At 37.7% G+C, this 22,288-nt stretch overlaps 1 protein-coding gene across 7 annotated transcripts in view; it reads left to right on the top strand.

Annotated features, from left to right (window-relative positions):
* MEF2A (myocyte enhancer factor 2A) overlaps positions 1 to 22,288 on the top strand; it is an 89,537-nt gene that overhangs the window by 60,208 nt on the left and 7,041 nt on the right. For 3 of the 7 annotated variants that reach the window (XM_086757317.1, XM_086757318.1, XM_086757319.1), the window contains exons 4-9: positions 3,005 to 3,142; positions 6,038 to 6,257; positions 6,505 to 6,564; positions 14,626 to 14,816; positions 16,467 to 16,490; positions 20,062 to 20,188. In XM_086757317.1, coding sequence (XP_086613443.1) covers positions 3,005 to 3,142; positions 6,038 to 6,257; positions 6,505 to 6,564; positions 14,626 to 14,816; positions 16,467 to 16,490; positions 20,062 to 20,188 — 760 coding nt within the window. Of the gene's footprint in view, positions 1 to 2,807; positions 2,940 to 3,004; positions 3,143 to 6,037; positions 6,258 to 6,504; positions 6,565 to 14,625; positions 14,817 to 16,466; positions 16,491 to 20,061; positions 20,189 to 22,288 lie in introns of all 7 variants that reach the window. The other 4 variants (XM_086757323.1, XM_086757320.1, XM_086757321.1 and 1 more) reach the window with 4 other exon arrangements.

Raw genomic sequence — 22,288 nt, 5'->3', positions numbered from 1 at the left:
GCATTCCCTTAGATGATCTGGAAAATAAGGCTTAACACCAGAAAGTAATTGCAGTGAGCATCCAATCGCAACACTTGAAATGTAATCTTCTTTTTGTCTTTTGTTGTAGTAAGAGAACTCATGGTCTATATTTATTATCCTTAACTGCAAAACCTCCTATTTTTGTTCTAAGCAAGTATCACAGCAGAGAAATAAAACTCTCTTTATGTTACACAAATACTACTTGGTCTCACTAATTGGCATTTCCCGCCCCCTCTTCTCTTCAGAGTTAATAAAATTTCAATCTCTATGATAATGTATTGGAAGGAGAGTTATTTACATCAATCGGAGAAGTAACAAATTTTAGCTATAGAGAATCTGGAGGGTGGAGTCAGCACTTGTTTACGGAGTTTGGCTTTCCTGTGTCCCCGCGGAGCGATTCCCAGTAGTCCCGGCCTTTCTTGTTTTCCCTTGAGCAGAGGCCCGTTATCGTGTCTCACTCTGCAGCCTGTGAGAAAGCTGAGGCTGGGCTGTCCTGCGTAGGCTTCGCCTGGCCGCGTGAACAGATTACAGCATTCCACTTGTTAGTATGAGCCACGGAGCAGAAATGTTTTACTGTTATGTTACTGGGCAGTGATAAGGTTGGCAGTCTTTTTATGGTTAGGTCCTCTCAGTGGCGGTTCATGTTTTAGTGATAAGGAGACAGAGCTTTGGATATCAGACCCAGACTTATTATCTGTAACAGTGAACCGTGGCTTAAATCCTTCCACAATGACAGGAACCCCATCTGGAGTGAAGGTTTCCAGAATCTGAAACGGGAGATACCGAGGCATTTTCCTTCCTCATGAGTCAAGGCAGAGTTAACCCCATTGTTATCAAAAATAAAAATAACCGGTCACCAAGAGGAAGGATGCGATTTTTATATTTAACTTAAATATCTTCCTTTACATTAGAACTTTGAGTGTAACTTTCAGACAGATCCAGGAGGGTGAATTGGCAGCATTACGCGTAAAAGCTTTCACTTGATTGTTTTAGAATATTGAAAGGAGCACTAATGAAACTCCCTTGCTGCAGTACTTAAAATTGCTCTAATTTTTTTGCAGCGGAGGTGAACAGTATGTGTATTTCTTGCAAGATCTTTCTTTTTAGTATCTAAATACAACTTCTCCTCCTGTCTCCGTGCACGTTGACGCTGAGCACCACGTAAAGACCTGTTTGGATTCTATTTACAGAATTCTGTGGGTTGCAGGGGTGAGGTGTAATCCAGATTATACAGTGTTAACATTTTCCCTACTGATATCCAAGCGTAGAAGAGTGGCAGGCTGACTTGTTAGGGAGGGCCGGGAGAGGGATAACAGGCTCCGACCTTGAGAGGCCGAGCGGCCGGCCCTTGTATGGCCAAGTCCATATACGTGCCCAGCTGATTGGCCGGGGGAGCAGGATGGGTGCTGTGACAGGTGCTGGAGGAGGCGACACCTGTTTGCCCCGTCCGCTGATTTAGCGATGGCATGTTTGTGGGAGTTCCAGATACTGCGTGGGGTACGCAGAGCGAGCCAAGAAACTTGAGAAGGAATTAGAGCTTATGGTGACCGGGGTCCAAAAAAAAAAAAAAAAAAATTCAAACGTGGTAATTGAATTTTCATGTACTGCTTTAATACTGAAGCAGAAATAGGCAATTTTTTTTTTTTGCATATATATGAAGAGTGAGGAAGTCTTGTGTACTTTTTAATGTACTAAAAATAAGTAGGTAGCACTTCAAGAAGAAATTCTGATTGATACTGTAGTTCAAATTGAAACATAGTTTGTTTATTTTTTAACAGAAATTCAGTGTCTTAGGGAAACATAACTTCTATAGGAAAACAAATGCAATTTCTTTATGGTACTGAGAATGTAAGCTTGCAGATTTCAAATCTTTAGGGTTTTTCATGTAAAATTCAGAGAATATAGATTTTTTTTTCTTTTTTTTTGTAAAAAGAAAGCACACAACTCCTCTCATGCCTGTATAGTTGTACTGTGAATATGTACCTCTTTCTAGGCTTATTTGTAATGCCTAAATTATAGAGAAGTTTGGGGGTTTTTTCTTTGCTTTTTTTTTTTTTTTTAAGGAATGTTGATGTGAGTTCTCTGTCAGAAAACAGGAAGCAGCCCCGTAAAGCATCAAGTTGGTCTAAAGGGGTCTGAAAAAAATTATATTTAGCTAACTAAGTCATTTTAGAGAGGGATTATGTAATTTTTTTATACAGTTTTCTTTTTGCAGTTCTTGTTGTTGTGCAAGATGATAGAAGTGCAGGAAAATCCTGCCTTTATAAACTACTGAGTGTTGCATATATTAATGTTCTGCAGTTGTTGAATTTGAGAAAAAAATTTAGCCATTGTGTTTCTCAGAGTTTAACTGTATGCTCTTAAAAAAATGTGAGTATTAAAATTGGGATGCTAAAATCAATTTATTAAAGATCTAGTACACTGGCTTTTAATTACCAGTGATGACATTAACTCCTTTGCCATAGACTTGAATGTTCCTTGTACGTCAGGCAACTTTACTCCATCAGCCAGTGTCTAAGAATGGTTTTGCATGGGACACTGGAGAGATGAAGTGGTTGTAGGTTAAAGTTACCCGTGAGATGGCACCTGGGAAAGGCTGTGCCTCTGAATGAACCTTTTCTTTTTGCGTACTGTGCCACTATTCTGAAAGACTAAGCCTGTCTGTTGAACAGTGAGTTTTGTCTGGGAAAGTTTGTAGTTTCAGTGGCTCTGAATGATTCAGTAGTATACGAAACTTCTTGGCAAGTTAGTATGATTTGTATGTGAATTTTCCAATTGTATTTCAGACCTTAAGAAAGAAAGGCCTTAATGGTTGTGAGAGCCCTGATGCTGACGATTACTTTGAGCACAGTCCACTATCGGAGGACAGATTCAGCAAACTAAATGAAGATAGTGATTTTATTTTCAAGCGAGCCCCTGTAAGTACTTTTATTTTATCTCTACTTTTTATTTGTTGATCCTTTTTATTAACTTCATTATTTAGGCTCTGAACAAGAAGGAACACAGAGGGTGCGACAGCCCAGACCCTGACACTTCATATGTGCTCACGCCACATACAGAAGAAAAATATAAAAAAATTAATGAAGAATTTGATAATATGATGCGGAATCATAAAATCGCAGTGAGTACTAAAGTATGGTTTGTGCTTCTATTACATGCATGAGAATTTTCATGGTGTTTGCTTACTACTGAAAAGCACTGCAGAGACAAGAGGATGTAACGGTTTGAGAAGGAGATATCTATTTTTGAGGACAAATTACATGGTGATACTTGATCTTGTTAAAATACACTTTATCTTGAAGAATAACATTTATCTCTAGATTCTCTTTGCACTCAGTTTTTCATACCTTGTGAACATGAGGTAACACTTCTAAATTTCAGAAGCCTAGCTGCATTGCCTAATCCTACCTAAAATATTTTTATAAAGATAGATTTTTGTTGTGGGATGTAAGATAGTTTATTTACATCTTCTAGCTTTTTGTCTGTTGATCAAGATTTTACAGTCTGTTACAAGCAGACAAATAGAATTGGCTTTATTTTGTCATCAACTCAGTGGAATTTGTTTTGCTGAAGACTGGATGTAAAGACTTTAAAGATAAAGGCTGGTGGACACCTCAAAAGATTGGTGTCTTACTCCTGTTGAAATTCTAACAGAGATTCCATGGACACTGAAAGATCTTTGAAAATTTTGTCCCAGGTGCCTAACTCATCTGCAGCCATAAGTCAATTGGCCCCAGAACTCAAGAAGTCTGGGGATAACAGTAGTGTAAATTTTGCATGTTTTTCATGGAGGTATACATGATGACATTTAATTTCCATTCACAAAAAACAATCAGTGTTGAGAATTACAGGGGAGGTATTTTCTAGGAAAATTAATACAGGGCTCTACCACAGCCTTTGATTTTTTTAATTTTTTTTTTTTTTTTAACATTGCAAATCTCGTAGCAGTTAAAGTAAATGGACTGGATAGGTTAATCGGGACACACAGTGGGGCAATTGAGTAGGGTCCCCAGATGACTTAATAGCAAACTGACAGTCATGACACCCAGCATCGCTTCTTTTAAGAAGTTCTTTGTACTTGAATGAAGCCAATACCTTTTGTTCTTGCTTTGTTTTGAAGCTTTTGATATCCAGCGTTTTTATGTTGAGACATCATCTTCAGGCCTCACCTCTCAGTTTGTTAAAGCTAAATTGCTCTCTCTTGGTTTTCTGTGGTCTTCATGAACAGCCAAAATTGTCTGTGCAGACATCTGGGTAAATAAAAAAGACACCACTATTTTTTAGCTCTGTAGTTCTGCATTCGTATCTTAAATTGGACCTGTTGTGGTTCTATTTCCAGTACTTATGGGTCTGTATAAGAACATAGTTTCTTTTGTTCTCGTGCACTCATTACTGTCAAAGGACAGGAATGAGGCAAAGCGTGAAGAATCCAGTCGTAACCAAGTGAGTGCCATAGATGGGCAGAGGCAGCCTTTATTGTAAGGTGTGGGGGGAAGCTGTCATTATTAGTTCTGTGTTGAGAAACCTACTGAAAAAATGTTCCAGCTGCTAGCTTCTAGCATTGTTTTAAACATATTTCAGGTATTTCAAGTTTAGTTTGAGTTACTTGACAGCATGCTGTTTAAAAACAACCTTTTTTTGTACATATTGAGTAGTTTCTTGAAGTAGTTTCTTGTGAAAACAAATACCAGTACAGCTTGTCATTAGTTAGATACTGTGAACGATTTGCTAGCATTACGTTGCTATGCTTTGTTATTTTTTCCTTCCATCTCTGCCAAAAATTGATAATTATTCTTAGAATTCTTCAGTAGGGACGCTGTCATTGGCTTGCACTAGTAAGAGATTGTCTGTTGTAGAAAATGTATTCTGCTCTTTTAATTAGTATAGTTATTGTTGTATTTATAATATTACCAAAATTGCCATACAGAGTATCATTCGAAGTAAATTTTAAGGTACATATGAAAAAAATGCATCTTTTTATATATACTTGCTAGGTTATAAATGTTTGTCATCTGGATTTGACCTATTAGTTCCTTATGCTGTCAATAAATAGTACTGGATTTTTACCCTTAAACTGTACCTGTTATGGTTTTATTTCCAGTAATTATGAGAGTTGTGAAGGAAAATAGTCCCTTTTGTTTCAGAAACTGTCATCATCACTGTCAAAGGATAGGAATGAGAGAAAGGCCAAAGAAGTTAGTCATAACCAAATAAGTACCATAGATGGGCAGGCATCTAAGCTTTTGATTCAAATAGTTGTTGAATAACAAATAAATATGCTTCAGAAAAATAGTTGCCTTTTAAATAATGCTGTAAAAATTAGAATTTTAAAAAATGAGATTTGCAAAAAAGAGAGAGGGAGTGGTTATTCAAGCGAGATTTTATGAAACACAGCTCAAAATAATGACAATTGAAATGTTCAGATTACTGAACTTAGTGACTTTCTAAAGATCTGTGTACTTTTTTTGGTCTGAAAAAGTTTGAGATTAGTAGCAGTATTTTGGCAAGGTTATTAATAGAAAATGTTATTACTAACTTTTTCTTTTTTGTGTAATAACTGACTGTTTCTTTTATAATGTGCATGTTTATGCTTACATTTTGAAGGTGCAGCAGTTCATTGATTTTTAGACATGTTTAGCTTGTCATTGCATTATAATAATCCAAATTAACTTGTAAATTTGTTGTATTTGTGAGCTTGCAGATTCATAGAAATATCTTCTAATTTTTTGTATTTCAACTTTGACTACTTTAGAAGTTTGAGTAATTCTTTTGGGACTGTGTTTATATGATGTGTAAGAGTTTAATGCCATACTCTACAACAAATGAATGTTTTAAAATTTTAAAACTAACATAATTCACTCTCTTTTTTTTTTTTTTTTTTTTTCCTTCCCCTTGTTTTAAACCCATGTAATTCTTGGCAAACTTTAATGTATGCTTTTATAATGTGCTATTTCTGCAAACATAGTCGATGCTAACATTGTTGTCTTCTGTGTGTTCCTTGTCTTCTTTCCTCCAGCCTGGCTTGCCTGCTCAGAACTTCTCGATGTCGGTTACGGTTCCAGTGTCCAATCCCAACACTTTAACGTACAGTAACCCGGGGAGTTCCCTCGTATCCCCATCATTGGCAGCCAGTTCATCGTTAACGGACACGACCATGCTCTCCCCACCTCAGACCACCCTCCATCGGAACGTATCACCTGGGGCCCCTCAGAGACCACCCAGTACTGGCAACGCAGGTAGGATTTCAGTACTGTTGTGCTTTCATGGAATACCTGCTTCACTTTTTTTTTTTTTAATTTAAAAAACCTCCAAACAACAACAAAAAAAAAACCTCAAACCAGGTAACTAGTTCTTAATGGTATCTGTGCATTTTCTTCTTCTTTTTTTTTTTTTTTTTTTTAATGGCTTACTTTCTGATGTACAAAATGATACAATACTGTAATGAGAGCAAGTTAGTTTAATGCTCTGGCTTATTTTTGTTAGGTGGAATGCTGGGGACAACTGACCTCACAGTGCCAAACGGAGCTGGTACCAGTCCAGTTGGTAAGTGTGGTATCACGTCTTTGTTGATAAATAGTATTGTGGTTTTAGTTTCACGGTTATTCAAAAGCAATTTTTTTTTTATTTTGACTCTTTTGAAAAAGTGGTTGTGGAAGAACAAAGGTCATCATTTTCATAGTGGCTTTCTAATTGTCAAGTCTTGTAAATTCTTATCAGATGTTTAACTTTTTACTGCCGTGCCCTTTCCACTGCAGCAGTATTTGCATTTTTTTTTATTGTAGTGGTTTTCAGTAGTAGCATGATGTTCTTGCTTTTGTGTTTCTCTACAGGTGCTATTACAGCACTCTAACGAAATCTTATGTTTGCTAAATTTCTTACTTCGTATGAAGTTCACTGCACTTACTAAACTATTGGAGACTAAAGACAACTCAGCTGAGTTCTCAACTGTAGTATTCATAACACCTGGATGTTTGATACTGGTTGTGGTGCCAATCAAAATGAAGGAAATACAGACTGTATTGTTTGTATTGCCATGTGTATCTTGCTAATCATTTTCTATCAGTTAAATAAAGAAAACAATAAATCTTGGAAGCTGATAGCTAGGTTCTGTCTTAATTTTGGAACATGGTCAGAATGTCTTTCAAAAACAAATTTGAGATCTTGCCAAAAATCAGATTCACAGTATTTTTTGGTCTTCAGTAAAAGATATGATAGCACTTTTAAATAATATTTTGTCTCCCCTAAACAAAACTTAGTACTGAGATAGAGGGCAGGCAGCCACTGAAACTTATCGTGCCACAGAAAGACAAAATAAATGATAGTTCACCCCACTTCTTCCATGCTCCTTCCATGCCTTGAGATGTCTTGGTGACTGAAGGTCAATTTTGGAAATACGCATAACTATCCTGGATATGTTTGTAGCGAGGAATTAGAGAAACAACTGTTGACTTTGACCTTTCAGTATTTGCCCGCTGGCTTCTTAGTGTGGTAACTGGGAAAATATTCTTTGAAGATGAAGTCAGGCAATTGAATTTATGAATAAAAAATGCTGCAACTACAAGGCTGAAAGCACCGGATTGACTTTCCACTCTTTATCCATCCTTTGGCTATGTGCAGCAAAGACATGAAATATTAAAGTGTGGTTTCCATCAGGTAAGCAAGATTTTAAATGGAGGAAACTTTCCCTGTTGAAAAAAGGTGACTATTTTTAGAAACTGTGGAGGTCAGATGTTGATTTCCATAGTATATCTCAAGTCAGACTAAATAAGTTTGTTATCAGGCTGTTTCAGGCCTCTTTTCCAAAATTAGACTTTAGTAACAGCAGCCTCAGATTTAAGACTCCTCCTTTCAACAAGCAAATAAAACAGTTGTTTACAGCACTTGCTATGGAATATTAAACTGCAGAAATACCCAGTTACAGCAGCTTGGTGAACATATTTAATGCAGTAAAATGTTTTCCTTCTTGCATTTTTTAATAGTTTATGTGGAAAGTCAAAATGCATCACTTATCTCTTACTTTCCAGAACATTGCACCCAAAATGTTATACAGATACCCACTCATTTCTAGAAAGATATTTTCATACAAGGAAGAGTTGAGGCTGTGCAAGAGCAGTTGAACATCTATAAGAAGCACCTCTAGCAAAACTCAGATACCCAGTTAACACCAGAATGCTAAGCCACAGAGTACCCTAAGTTGTCAGAGCTCCACTTTCTACGAGGATATGGCATAGCTGCTTTTAAATACTGTCAGGTGCGCAGTAACCTTCTCAAGTGCAATCAAAAATCAAGAAACCATACATAACCAGATAGAGCAAATCTGCTAACTCGTTGATTTGAGCTTGACAGCTGCCATTGAAGTGTGTATATCAAGTTAATCATGTCTGCAGACAATGGTTTTAGTTTCTTGATGCAGGAATTGTAGAATTAAATTTAAGAGAATATATTTTCTTCTTTGGGCTGTCAGTCTTTTCTTTTAAGCTTCTTGAGAATGGAGAACTCTCCTTTGGATATAGTTTTGAAAGGTCATGTGTCAAATTTGCAGCTCACCGTTTACAGGAGAAGTGTCAAAGCTCAAGGTGGAGTAGTGACATACCCATGTTCCCAGATAGTCTCTTATAGACAAAGGAAGAACTCAAGTCTTACTTGACTTTTTGAGTTTTGAGCATTTGAGGTTTTCTTTTTTCATTGAAAGCTACTTATATGCCTTTATCTCTGAGTAAAAAGCAAGTGAAGATTATCTTGCGTAGTTGGGATGCAGTTCAAACAAAGATGTTGCATAAAATGGCTTATACTTAGTTCATGTGAGTCGTTTTCTCAAGTCCTGTGTAACTCGATTGGAACAGATATGATTTGCTTTAGCAGTCAATCTGCCAACTTAACAGTTTTTCTGTTGGAGGAGGGGAGGGTGTAAAAATATCTGCATGTTGCAGCAAAGATTGGTAGGTGGGTTTTTTTGTCTAGAACAAAAAATTTTGTGATCATTTTATAATACTGAAAGCTTACTTCTCATGTAGCTGACCTAACTCTGAAAAAGCTTTTTAATTTTCTAATATTTTTAAAATTTTACCCACTACATAACAAACATTTGCCAAAAATTTTTACTTGGCAAGTATATCAGTTTTGACAGGGGAGAAATGTTGGGCGTTATAACAGTGTTTGCTTTTGAGCTAATTTATTTTTTCTGTTAATTAGATCAAATGTTTCAGAGCTAGAATTTTCATGGGCCCTTGGTCAGTGTTAAGCCCTGTTCAGTTTGTGATGGGCATCTAATATGCTTCAAGAATCTTGTATCACCAGAATGTGTACCACTGGCTATTTGTTTTCAAATCATCGTGGCTTGAACACATGCTGCATGTCTATGTTACTTCTTTCAAAAGGCTGTGGATTCTACTTAGGCCAAGTATAGTCTCACTTGCTCTGGGTACCCAAATATGGAAGGAGAGTTTCTTTAACGTTGAACTGAAAGGACCTGATGGACAGATCACCTTCAAATTTGTCATGAGGTTCACTTCACTATGTTCCAGTGGATGTGGTATTATACCTTGAGTCAACCAGAGGTTGCAATGAAGTGCCCTTTCAGTGAAATTGTACCATCGTTGAGGACTCTGAGAATCAGAAAGGCTCTAAAGAAGTAGCACTGTTCCCCAGTCTCTACTTTTTCTTCCATACCATTCACATATGGGATTGAGCTAGAACCATGCAAAGGACCTGAGCTGTTTTTCCTTGCCAAGGCTGCATGAAAACCATAAATGCTGAGACCTTTGGACTAAAATGAGTTCCCCAAGTTCTTCCCAGTCCTAGGTGATTTTTGAAGGAGTTCTTGGAAGTGGAGGCTCCTGATGATCTCACAAGGACATAATATTATCTGTCTATACGTTTCTTTGTCAGTGAAGTAGCCCTTCTGGTCAGTAATGCAGATTATGGATAATTTCTGGGAAATTATCTTTCCTCTTAGAATGTTGTTATCAGGAGGATGGATAAGAAAGACCTAGTCTTCTTGAGTACAGAATTTCTCCTCTTTCTTCCAGAGCTGTATCTTGTCTAATGTTCTCACTAATCTTGAGATTCTGAGAATACAATGTAACTTGAGGAATATTGAATTTCTTTGGAATAAAGCTGGAGGATATACCTGCTTGAAAAACTAGGTCTTGTGAGCTATTGGATCTCTATTAAAAGCCAGTCTAGATCATGGTGATCTTTTATCCTGGCCTGAGGAAGGATTATGCAGAGGTGTGCTTGACAGCTTGCATGCACCTGTAAACCACTTGTATATTGCCAGAAAGGGATGAAGACAGAGAAGTGTGGAAGGCCACACCTGTAAATTGTTCCTTTTGTCTTGAGGGCTTGGCTAATTGGCTAATTTTTCTGCATTTCTGAGGATAAAAGAATCTTTCAGCTTGGTCTTTCACAAGTCTGAGTCAAGTGGCTAATATGCTGCAGTTCTTAAGAGTGTACCAGAAGGCTTCAATTACCGAACACAGAAATACTATTTTGTATTTACTTGTAATAGGGTTCCAGCCCCCCCTGCTCCAAGATCCTACATTTTTTTTCTTCAGTAAATTTTATCTGGTCTTCTGGATGTGTAGTGAATTGATGGCTTATTGCAAACACAGTTTTCAGTTTACTTTGTGACATTTGTTGGGTTGTATGGTGTCATTTGAGGCATAAATATTTATTTACTACTGTTCTTATTTTTGCTTAATCTTACATTGCTTAGCTGCTTACCCACAATTATTTTCCAAAACTGTGTCTAACTGTTCAGTTTCTCCAAAGGTGAACCAGAGAAAAAGATTAATGCTATCAACGACTATAATTTATTCCTTGAGTAGTAATAAGTACATGGAGTACTTTCCAGCCACGTATGTGCATTGTTTCAACTGATGTGATTTATGTAGTGACATATGAGTCTGGCTCACGTAATTGAATGCTACATCTTGGGCTGCAGGACAAGAAATGAGATTAAGCTGTATTATGTTTCTGAAGGCAGAATATACAGTTGTTAAAATGGGTGGGGTTTAACTTTTAGCTTCAGAAAATAGTTTATTTTAGAAATAAACATATTTTGACTAAACCAGAAGTAGCGTAATGTACATTGGCAACATTTGTTATCACAAAATCTAATCAAATTATGATTCATATAATAGAGAAGTATCATCTTTGCATTGCTGTGTTTTCCAAAGTGGTGTTTCAATCACGCTTTCATAGTCTGTTTTAAAGAATTAGAGTTAAATAAAACTCTTCCAATGGAAGTAAAAGCAATAGTCTTATTTTACACTTATGTAGGATTCCTACATCTTGTTCCCATTTTTAATAGTGTTTTTAAACATAAAATAATTGTCTTTGGAGAAGATCTATAGTGGGCAGAGTAGATACAATTTCTGTATCATTCAAAATAGTAGAATTTATGGGCTTATTAAAGCCTCAGTTTGGCAAACTGCCATAGAGTTGCATCATCCTACAATCATTATCTTTTTCTGGCTCCTGACCTTACTCTGAGAAATACCATGCTTTTAGTTATCCTTTCACTCTTAACTTGTAATTTGATTTTCTTATTAGGTTATTAACAGGAAAAAAGGCTTTAAGTTTCGTATTAAAAACTAATATTCCACAGTCTTATTGCAGCCCCAGCATATGAGTCTTCAAATAATCAATATAGGTACTCCAGTGTTTGCTACATGTTCAGTGCTTGCTGTTTATAACAAAAGGCTGCTGTTGGATTAATGCCCATAGTACTGCGCACTTACCACATTTTTTGTTTTTCCTATTCTTAATCTGTTTTTTCTAAACACTCATTTTTGTCAGAACAAAAGCTTTGATTCTGCCCTGCTGCCGAGTGATACTGCGCAGAGAAGGCAGTGGCGAGGAGTTTGTTGTTTTTGACAGCATCACTAAAGCATGAAACGTTTCTGAAGGCTTGGCAGAGCCTTGAAATAAGGGCTGCAGGAAATGACTGCATCGGGTGTGAAAGACAGACACTGTCCAGGTTTAACACACGAGCTACCGAAATACGTGAAAACAGAGGACAGGAAATGGTATCATAGGATAGGCTGAAATGCTATACAGAACACCATTGTTTGTATCAAGTGTTATTGTTCTGAAGTTGAAATTCAACTCAGAACACCTAAGCTTTGGCATAGAAATGTAACACTGACAGCCTAGTGAGTAATAAAATGCTATTTATTATTAAAGCCCAGACTTTACTTTTTATAACAGTAAGTTCTTTAAAAGTTCTGGCATTTTTTTTCTGAAAATGGAAGGTCCTGTAACCTTTTAAATATAATTTGGTGAAAATTATGCTATTTTCTAATAATTTTTCCTTCCTCCTGTCTGTTTCCAAATCCACTTAATTTTTACTTTGTCCATTGTGCAAGATTTCTCTTGCCATCTGATGCTATGTAGGCTGTCTATAACTAATGTTGACACTCATTTATAATGGATAGGTATTGATGCATAACTGTATTTAACAAAACCATGGTTCTATGAAAACTGTCACAGTTTCAGGAACCTTGGAAGTAGCACATCGTTTAATTTCTCTTTTTTTTTTGGCTGGTGGTTTTTTTCTGTGTGACCTAGCTATGACTAGTTTTCCCCTAGCAGTCAGGAGTATAATTAGCTCTAGTATGTATTCTCAGCTCCTGCCCAACTTTTCAGCCACTTTAACTAAATTTTATCGCTAACCTAGAAGCATCCCAATAAATTCTGCTGCTTTCTGCTGAGGAATGTAGATGCTTTAATCAGGAAATGAGTTTTTGCTGCGGTTTTTAATACAGAAGGAAGAATGCTGACATAAAAAGCTTTTTCTCCTTTCTGCTGTCTGTGTTCCTTCTTTCCCCCATAACTTCTGAATTAAGTGGTAGAATTCTCAGAAAATGTATTCCCATACCTCCCATACTAATGCTTCAGGAAAGTACTAAATTAGAATAACTCCTCCTTGCTCTGTTAACCTTGAAAAACTCAAGGGACATATCGGATAGTCCATGTATGGTCAGGATTTTGGCACAATAGGAAATCCACAAAGAAAGTAAATTCAGAATTAGAAATCTTGGCTTTCAAGTTGTGAATTTACTGGTCGTTCATATGTGAACAAGAATACTGTGGTTGCAAATTCCTGTAAGTTCTACCTACTTACATTTCATTTTTTATTTTAAAGTATTTAGGAATAATATTTCTAATAACTAGCTAAGTGTCTTACCAGTACCCGTCACCTTCACCAAGTGGTGTGCTGTTACTGGTACTTGGCATTGTTCTTCATTCCTGCTAAGCTTTTAAAGGCATTAAAAATTGTGCTAAAGAAGGTAGAATGTGACACTGACAGCTTTATTTTAATTGCTTTTAGATTAATATGTACTTAATTTAATAAAATTGGATTGGGCATAGGGGCCTATTCAAATTAGAATAATAATACAGAATTCACGCCAGTATGGCGCTCCAGGCTATGAGAAGGGAATTTCCCACATAGTGAACTTTGTGTAGTGGACTTTTCCCTGAATTGTGACTATAAAGGCTGCTTTCAAAACTGCAGTGTTAGTATAAACATAACCTTGCTATGAATTGTGTTTATTTATACACACGTGTACACAAGATCTGTAGTGTGAACTGTAGAGTTCCCTGTTGCGAAATTCCCCTCGCCTAACAACTTATTTTTCATTTGCAGCTGAATAAGATGTGTGTGTATTTTGGGAATTGTTGCTATAAATATGGTAAAATCATCAGAATGTGGCTTTAAATATTTTTCTGAGCAATATATATCGGTTACTATGATTGGTGCTTTTGTCAGTACAGGAAAATAGGCACTTCACTGTTTTACTGCCTTGTTACTTTTTTTCCCCAATCTGTTTTGAGTGTAAGCTGAGGCCTGTATCTTGAGTGTTATTCAGCTTTTGGAGATTTCAGTGCTGAAGCTGGGACCTGTAGGCCTTGGCTTGTCTGATCCTACTTAGAATGAGTTTCAGGAGTAAGGTAGAGAGATGCCTGTGTAAAATAAATCGATGGGCATAAATTATATGTGTATTTGTGTCCAGAGCTTGGGATAAATTTGAAGGGAAAGGATTTGTTCCTCTCACTGTTGCTAAGTGTAATAGACAGTATATATTTTCGAGACTGAAATTAATTCTTTTAGAGAATAGATACTGGAGTCTTGCAGATCTTGGAGATATTTGAAAAATTCATTTTAGAAACAGAGACTTTAAGAGCTGATTTTTATATTCTTACAGGCAACAAGTCAGTATAGTTCATGTTCTGTGGGGGTGGGGATGAAGTGGGGTTGTGCAAAAGCACACACTTTTCTGCAAGCTCAGCCTGGGGGAACTTAAAAGGGCAAAATAAAAAAACACAACAGATGTTATTAGGAATAGTTCTTTGGCAGTATGCTCTTCTCAGCATTTAAGCTGCCACAGCGTGCCCTTGAGGTGATACTACCTTTACATATTGATCTTCTGGTCAAAGTGGTTTTTGTTTGTTCGATTATTCAATGCTGTGCTTCTTGTGAGAAGTTTGTTATTGGAAGTTTTACAAAGGAAATATTTCATAATTTGTACATGTGCACCAAATTTTGTATTGCTACTTCTGTTCAGTCTTGCAGTACATTTATTTTTCCTCTTTCAGGAAACGGTTTTGTGAATTCTCGAGCTTCACCAAGTCTACTCGGAACTACCGGTGGTGGGAATGGCTTAGGCAAAGTCATGCCCACAAAGTCCCCACCTCCACCTGGAGGGGGTAATCTTGGAATGAACAATCGCAAACCCGACCTCCGTGTTGTCATCCCACCCTCCAGCAAGGGTATGATGCCACCACTGGTAAGTGAAAACATTTCTTCTGTGACTGACGTTGTAAAAATGAAATGTTCTGTCCACATGTACAGTGAGAAACTGCTTACCATAGGTTAGAGTAATAGAAAGGTGTTTGTATTCTGAAATTTCATTAATGAAAGTCCAAGTTCTAAGTTGTTACCTTGGGAGAAGTTAGATTTGCAAGGTGTTTTTTTTTTTTTTTTAAAGTGTAAAATAGCAGTCTGACCTAAATGCTGTTAGAGTGCAGTCCTAGAGACATAGATTGGGATTTAGTTGTTTTGATTTGACGTCTTACTGACTTGGTAGTGAGAACTTTGTTGGTTTGGAGGATGTGGGTTTTAAAAAGGGTTATGCGTTATTCTGTGGAGGAATGACTGGTCTTATTGGTGGTGTGAACTGTATTAACATGCCCTAAAGCACACTTTGTACCTGTTCTTCCTGGATTGTAATGGTTGTGGGATGTAAAACATCGCTTCAGTGGTAATGATGGTCTGAGAGGAATGCTTGTTTGATGTGGTGTACTGGAATGCAACCTTGTGTGTCCTACAGGGGATGTCATGTCTTCAGTGAAGACATAAAAGAGCAGTGAAGATCAGGCTCAGTCCCTATTTGTGTACTTTTCAATGCTACTGTGCAGGTTGACATGTTGGTAGTATTGTTTGTTTGACCTAGATCTGGAATTGCACACGTTTCGTGTCAGGCATGAGGCAACCACAGCATTGAGACCGGAACAGGTTTTTCAGGAAGAGTTACTCTATTTTTCCTTTAATTTGGTTGTCCAGATCCTTTGGTCTTAGTCTTTCACGGTCATGTAGAAATTTTAAACGTCTATGTGTACATTTTCTATGTTCTGTGTGTGGAAGAATGAACCATAACCAGGAGGAGCAGGATATAAACAATACTCTCTGTGTAATTCTTATTTGTTTTTAAGATACCGCAAGTGCTTACACTTGTTACTGGTATTCATGATGAATAATACAAAATTAATCTGAGTAACAAAAGTTATAATTATCCTTGAGTAATGGTTCTTGGAATTTTAGGTTTTTCTAGGAATACTGAAGTGTAGAAGACATAGGAAATACACTGGCTGATTATTAAAGTGAGAATTACACTTGACAATTAATTAGAAATAGATACAAGAAGAGGATATTGTTAATGCAGTTGTTCTAATGTTCGTAGTGTGCAGTACCCACTTACTGTTGTGTTGTTAAGAACAACATAATATTCCGTTCAGGTTTTGTCTGTCTTTTTGAGGAAAGTAGAAAGAGATTTCAGAGCGGAGATCCTGGGATGGTATGATGGTTGTATGTGAAAAATATTTTGTTACTGAGCTGGATGTTTATTGGATCAGTCCAGCCAGAAGCTGCTGTGCTGCGTATCTACATGTGTTGTCAGTGTAGCTGTGTCCTTGGTCTTGCTAAGCTCTTTCTGCACTAGTTTTACCAAAGCGTGTGTTCTTTCAGTACGGTATTTTTAATTGACATGAGTTGCATAAAGTATTATCCTTCCTAGTAGTATTATTTTACATAATCAGGTGGCATTCACATTATTAAAATAAATAAAAATCTGTGAAGCACAAATGTGACTTTTTCTTTCATTTTTGAAAGCAATGCTATTTTTAGTAACAATGTTATCCCTCTTGTTTGCCGAGTGCAGTCGGAGGAGGATGAATTGGAGTTGGTGAGTTTGGGCTACTGTTTGAGAGAGGGCGAGGTGCTGAAAATGTCTTTTACTACAGCTTTTTAACTGTAGTTTCATTACATATTTTAAATAATTCCAGTGTTCCCTTGGTAGCAGACAAAAATACATTTGTTTTATCAAACTCAAAACCTGACCAATTCAGGTTGAAAGCACATCCAAAACCTAGTGCTTTCCATTTCTAAACTTCTATTTTTTTATTATTATTTTTTTTTCCCCTGGAAATATTTCTGTTTTTCTTGGAGGGAACATTGGAAAAGAGCCTTACAGAGTAACTGTCCATGTCTATAGGATATTTACTGTCTTTTATGTAAAAGATAACCACTTACCACCCCCTAACCTATTGGAATATTTTTAGAAAGTGGCTTCACTTGTGGAGTTCTTCAGATTGTAACACAAGCTCTGTACTACTTCTCTTATTCTCAAGGAGATTACATCATTGCTGGTGAGGTCACCTTCTTGGAGTTTAGAATTATTTCATCCTGCGTGAGATTATCAAACCACAGGGGTGTTCCCTGTTTACCAAAAGGACTAGAGAATTAGAAATGAATAATTCTACTTTTTTTTTTTTTCCAGTGGAAAGATATTCTGCTTTTGAAAGGAAACTCTTGGGATTTGTGTTTTTTCTATTTTTTTCCAAAAGGCTTTAACATTTGGCATTCTGTCTGGAAAATAACGTAAGGCTAAAATAATACGTAACTTATTTTTAGAGCAATTTGCAAATTGTTTCGCTGGCGTAGCGCAAACCACGCAGAAGATGCTGCATCAGAGTACGATTATAAAGACAGGCAAAGTCTGCCTATTACAGACCTTGATTTGGCGTTGAACATGGACCTGTTGCTGATATGAGGCTCTAATTGCATGAAAGCATGGAAAATGTAGTGATTTAGATCAATTTCTTGGTGAACGCATGCTGTTGGTTGATTTTTACCTTTAAACATGAGCAATAGATGTACAAAAGTAAGGGGAAATGATTTTTTTTAAAGTAAGCATTTAAGGTTTATTGGAATGAGTTGCGGTTACAAACAGCTGTCACGCATGTTCCTCTCACCTTTATAGAGCAGCGTCTGGTTTCCAGTGCAAGAAACAGCTTTAATTCCCCGTGAAACCAGTCAGGGCAGCGTGGCGGCTGGAAGGCTGCGAACCCCCCGGGGCTGAGCTCTGCCCTCCCTGCCGGGGGTTGGGGGTGGCGGCCGGGTCCCGCGGGGGGCGCGGGCCCTCTAGCGGCCGCGGGACGGGGCCCTCGGGTGGGTGGGGGTCCGCCCCACGCGTGGGGAGCTGCGGGGGACGCCTGCGCCCTTACCGCTCTCCTGGCGCTGGTTTCTCATGGCGATTCCAGTGCTGGGGAGCAGATCCCAGTCCTGCCCGTGAACGTTCCCTCGGTGCGGCTGGAACTGCGCACGGAATGGGAAACCAGATGGGAGCGATGGCATGGCGTGGAATCGGCACGGGGAATTCTTCCTGCTGCTGCTGCCATTTGCACCAGTTCAAAAAATAATTTACAAAATTCTGAAAACTGTCATTAACCTTTGGCTAAATCTTCAGTTATAACAAATATCAGACACGTCTAAATATTTCTTAGATGTATGGCTGAGTGTTCATGAATTATATTCCAAGATAAATTACTTCAGAAAACCACCTTTATTAGCCACTGAAAAAAAAAAAATAATCCCATGGGAAATCCTTTGGTCTGGATTGTTTCCCAGTATACTCCTGTAACTTTTCCATTATACAGTAATCCCAACTTTATAGGCTGCCATCCAAGAAAACTTTGGAAAAAGGTCAATTCTTGACAGACACAAAAATCTGCTCTAATAACTTATCTTTATGCCAGATAAAGTTTGTCGAGTGGAGATTTTCAGAAGTACATAAGTGATTTAAAGGAACAAGTTACACAAAAAAATCAGTGGGACTTTCTCGGTGTCTTAGGGCTTTGGAATCTGGGAGCTCAGAAGCAGAGGGGGTACCTCTGCTGAATAAATACCAAAGAGCCCCTCAATTCTTACAAGGCTCAAAGGTGGGGTTTCAACAGCAGCCGGACAAAACAAAGATCAGAGGCTGGTAGCCAGTGCAAGATTGTAGCTGATTTTAATACCGTACCTGTGGTATACTTTTTTTTTAATTGTAAAGATACAAACCAAGGATGGAGAGCCCTCAATTCATCTTCACAAGTTTAAGCTTAAAATTGCATAGGCCTGTGTTTCTGTACCTGCTCTTTCCGTTATTATCAAGGGAACCGTCCATTTTTAATATCGCTTGCTCTCTCAAGATCAGAGTGGAGGTAAAAATTAAATGCTGCAGATATTTAAATACTTGTCCGAAATGAGGAAGAAGTAGTAGAAGCTTCAGCCTTTTAAAGCTAGGAAATGGAACTCTATAAAAGAGATGAAAACCAGCTACTTTGGTAGCAAATATTTTCTCAGACATAGAGAGAGGCTTCCTTTAAAAACGTATTTCCAGCAATTTGAGATCTAGCTCCCTTAATTGGGAATGGTTCTGTAAGAATGTAGAGACTTCTACCACTTCTAGTAGTTTTACCTACAGAAGTCTTTGAAATAAGTATCTGTTATTTAAAAACAAAAAAACCCATAGCGTTTCCTGTTCTTGACATTTGGCATGGCTAAATGGTGCTGAGCTACACATTTTGAAGAGAGATTTAAAGTTGCCTCTGTGAAGAGTAGTACGTTCTGTGACAGAGCAGCTTTGTCTGGTGGTATTCACTAGAGTGTTTAATGCAAGGTTTTCTAAACAGCAAATTCAGTTGAAGAGCTTAATTTGAGTGATATGTTTGCTGCAGATGTTCATTCTGGAATATGGGAAAGACAGACTGTTATTAAAAAGCCACATCATGCCTAGAGTTAGAACAGATAATCTGAGACAATCTAGCTGTTTTTCCTGTCAAAAAGCACCGTTGCTCTGCGTGAACTCAAATCTCATTTGCTTTGAAGCATATCTGCATTATAACAAGTACACTCTCAGTTTCTCAGGAACCATGGGAACAGCAAGATTATTTTATCACTGAGGTCTTATCAACACAAATTTAGAAGAGCTCTGTGTTCCTTTTAGGACAGGTGCAGTCAGCACTGTGTCAAAACTGGCAACTAAAATTTTGAAAATTGGATAAACAGCTGGGAAGTGGGAGACTCTTTTTCTGGTGGAACTGCACCTCACCATCTGCACTGAAACCCCTTTAGAAATACGACTGAAAACTCTTAAATCACTTAAGAACTTCTGAGAATTGCTGTGTATATCCCTAAGAAATTGCATTTATTTTTATGTCCTACAACTCTAACACGGTTGAAATCTGCATGCACGGGAAGTGGGCCAGTGAGTCTTAATTAATTTTTCATTTCAGTTTGCCAAGATAATTTTGGTTGTGTTGAAATGTTTTGACTTGCTTAGAAAATCTATCCTGACAAAAAGGACGTGTTCGTAACTAAAAAATAAAGCAAAGCAACACGTTTTAATTGAATGCTGTTTTTGTATTAGCACTTGATTTTCCATTGTTCTAACTGATATCGCAAGACATGTTGTTATTTTTCATCATTTATAGAATACCCAAAGGATAAGTAGTTCTCAGTCTACACAGCCTCTTGCTACCCCTGTGGTGTCTGTGACAACTCCGAGCTTGCCTCCGCAGGGACTGGTGTATTCGGCCATGCCGACTGCCTACAACACTGGTAAGCACTGTGTTTAATAAATTGCTGGATTTGTCAGATGTACAAGGCTTTTGTGATTCATAGGCCCAGAAAATTGGCATTTCTGTGACACTTCACTTCATTTTTCCTATTCAGTTCAAATGAAGGCTCTTATTCATGAAAAACGAGCCTTTAGCTTGTAAAATGTGTAAATGTTGAGACTTAAATCAGGAAGAAGCTTTCAGTCAGGTTGCACGCAGCTGAATACAGACTGATACAATAAAATGCCTTCCTTATAGCAATGGCATTCAGGCTTTCTCTCTGAGAGCTGAAATGCCTCCTCACGTTAGAGCGATAGTTGATACTCCAGAGCGTACTGTCCCTTTCGTTCTGCTCTGCTCAGTTCCAGCAGCAGGAGGGAATCGGATGCTATGGGGGCTTTCGATTTACAAAAAAGCCTACGTGTACAAAACCCAGACAGGGCCTTCTCCTCTTCAGTAGTTTTATTGGGAGACTGGGGACTCACGGGAGGGCATTGTCAGCATTTCACACCTGCGAGGCTCTATTATCTGAAGGACCTTAAAACTACTTTTGATCCAAGATAGGTGTGATGCAAAGAATTTGGTAACATAAGTGATAATTGGTTGGCTGATTTCGGAAGTAGTTCATGGTGTGGTGCATCCACTTTGTCTCCACACCAATAGAGATAATTTTGACTTCCATCTCCAGGTCCTCTGTTTGTTACAGACCCTGTATGTAATCAGTAAAGGAATTTTTGTAATAATTTCCTTGAAAGGCTTTAGCCTTGATGATATCAGGTTGATTACCATTGGTCTGTGCTGCATAGTTTAATTTTCAGATGCACCTGCAGATGAATGTCTATAATGTTGGGCGGTGGAACAGACAGAGTAACCATCCATTCGTAATAATTTTCCCAACAAAAAAGATGTGATTTTATACACTTTTCCCCACTTTTTTTTTTAGCTTTGAAATTATTCACCGTACAGTTTTTAGTTTAGGCTTGTAGCCATCTTCCAGCCAAACAACTCGCGTCTGTCTGTATTTGTACCTTTGTGTATCAGTGTGCTCATTAACTGGCATTTGCTGCCCTTCAGCCACTTTCTGCATGGGTTTGCCTCCGAGGCGCTGCCCCCAGGCAGTTACTGGCTTGTGTGAGGTTTGCATTTTGAGAGGGATGGTTTAGTTGTCAGCAATGGTAAATATTTATGCTGCGGTAGCACCCAACTAAATTGTTGAACATTTATGCAAATAATCGCTACCCTGAGGGGGATTGAAGTGTAAAGAAATGAATGAAGGAGAAGATGGGGTTGCAGTAACAGTATGAGTTGTGCTTGGTGACTTGTTTTGGATTACAAGCTGAAGTATGAATTTATTGGACATATAGATCTTGGTTTGATGCTTTCCACAAAGATTATTTCTATATTGCATTTAATGGCTGCTTAAAGTAAACATGTAGTTCTGGTCCTTGCTCAGAAGACCCACGTTAGTTTTACCTGTCACCTGACAAATCCCTTCATTCTCTCGTGCAGTCTGACATTGTTTCCAGAAGCAGTGTTGTATGTGTCCTTCATCCAGAAAAACCTGAAAGCTGATGGCTGAAACAGGCTAAACATCAAAAAAAATGAGAGGGACTTCAGTGTGAATCTCAGGAAGCAGCAAAGATGATTGAAACTGGTGTCCTACGCAATGGACAAGTGTGGTTATCACTGGAATATGATTTTTAAAACCGGCCCATTTCCATGGATAATGCAATAATTAGTGACAAACTGTTAGCTTTTAGTGTTTTTCAGACACTTCAAAGTTGTTTCTGTTAGATCGAGCCTTTCAAGGGATTTGCAAAAAGAAATTTGATGTTGAAACTAAATTGTCATCTGGGTATTCTCAGTGTAGTCACCACTTAAGTAGCAATTTCAATTTTGCAGTTCAAGGACTAAGATGAAATTTAGGTATCTAAATTGTTTTTCTGGATTGATGGAGTTTTTTTCAGGGCTGAAAAAGATAGATTCAGCTTTTAGATTTTTAGTTAAAACGTTGGATATCGGTTTTGCACAGATACACTGTTTTATATAACTTGTTTTGCTGCAGAAGTATTCTTTCTGCAGATTCCTGGAGGGGGGGGTC

Source organism: Chlamydotis macqueenii, chromosome 12 (genome assembly GCF_036417535.1).
Source record: "Chlamydotis macqueenii isolate bChlMac1 chromosome 12, bChlMac1.mat, whole genome shotgun sequence".
Lineage (NCBI taxonomy): Eukaryota > Metazoa > Chordata > Aves > Otidiformes > Otididae > Chlamydotis > Chlamydotis macqueenii.
The sequence above is the reverse complement of the archived record's forward strand: the minus strand, read 5'-3'. Positions and strand labels throughout refer to the sequence as shown.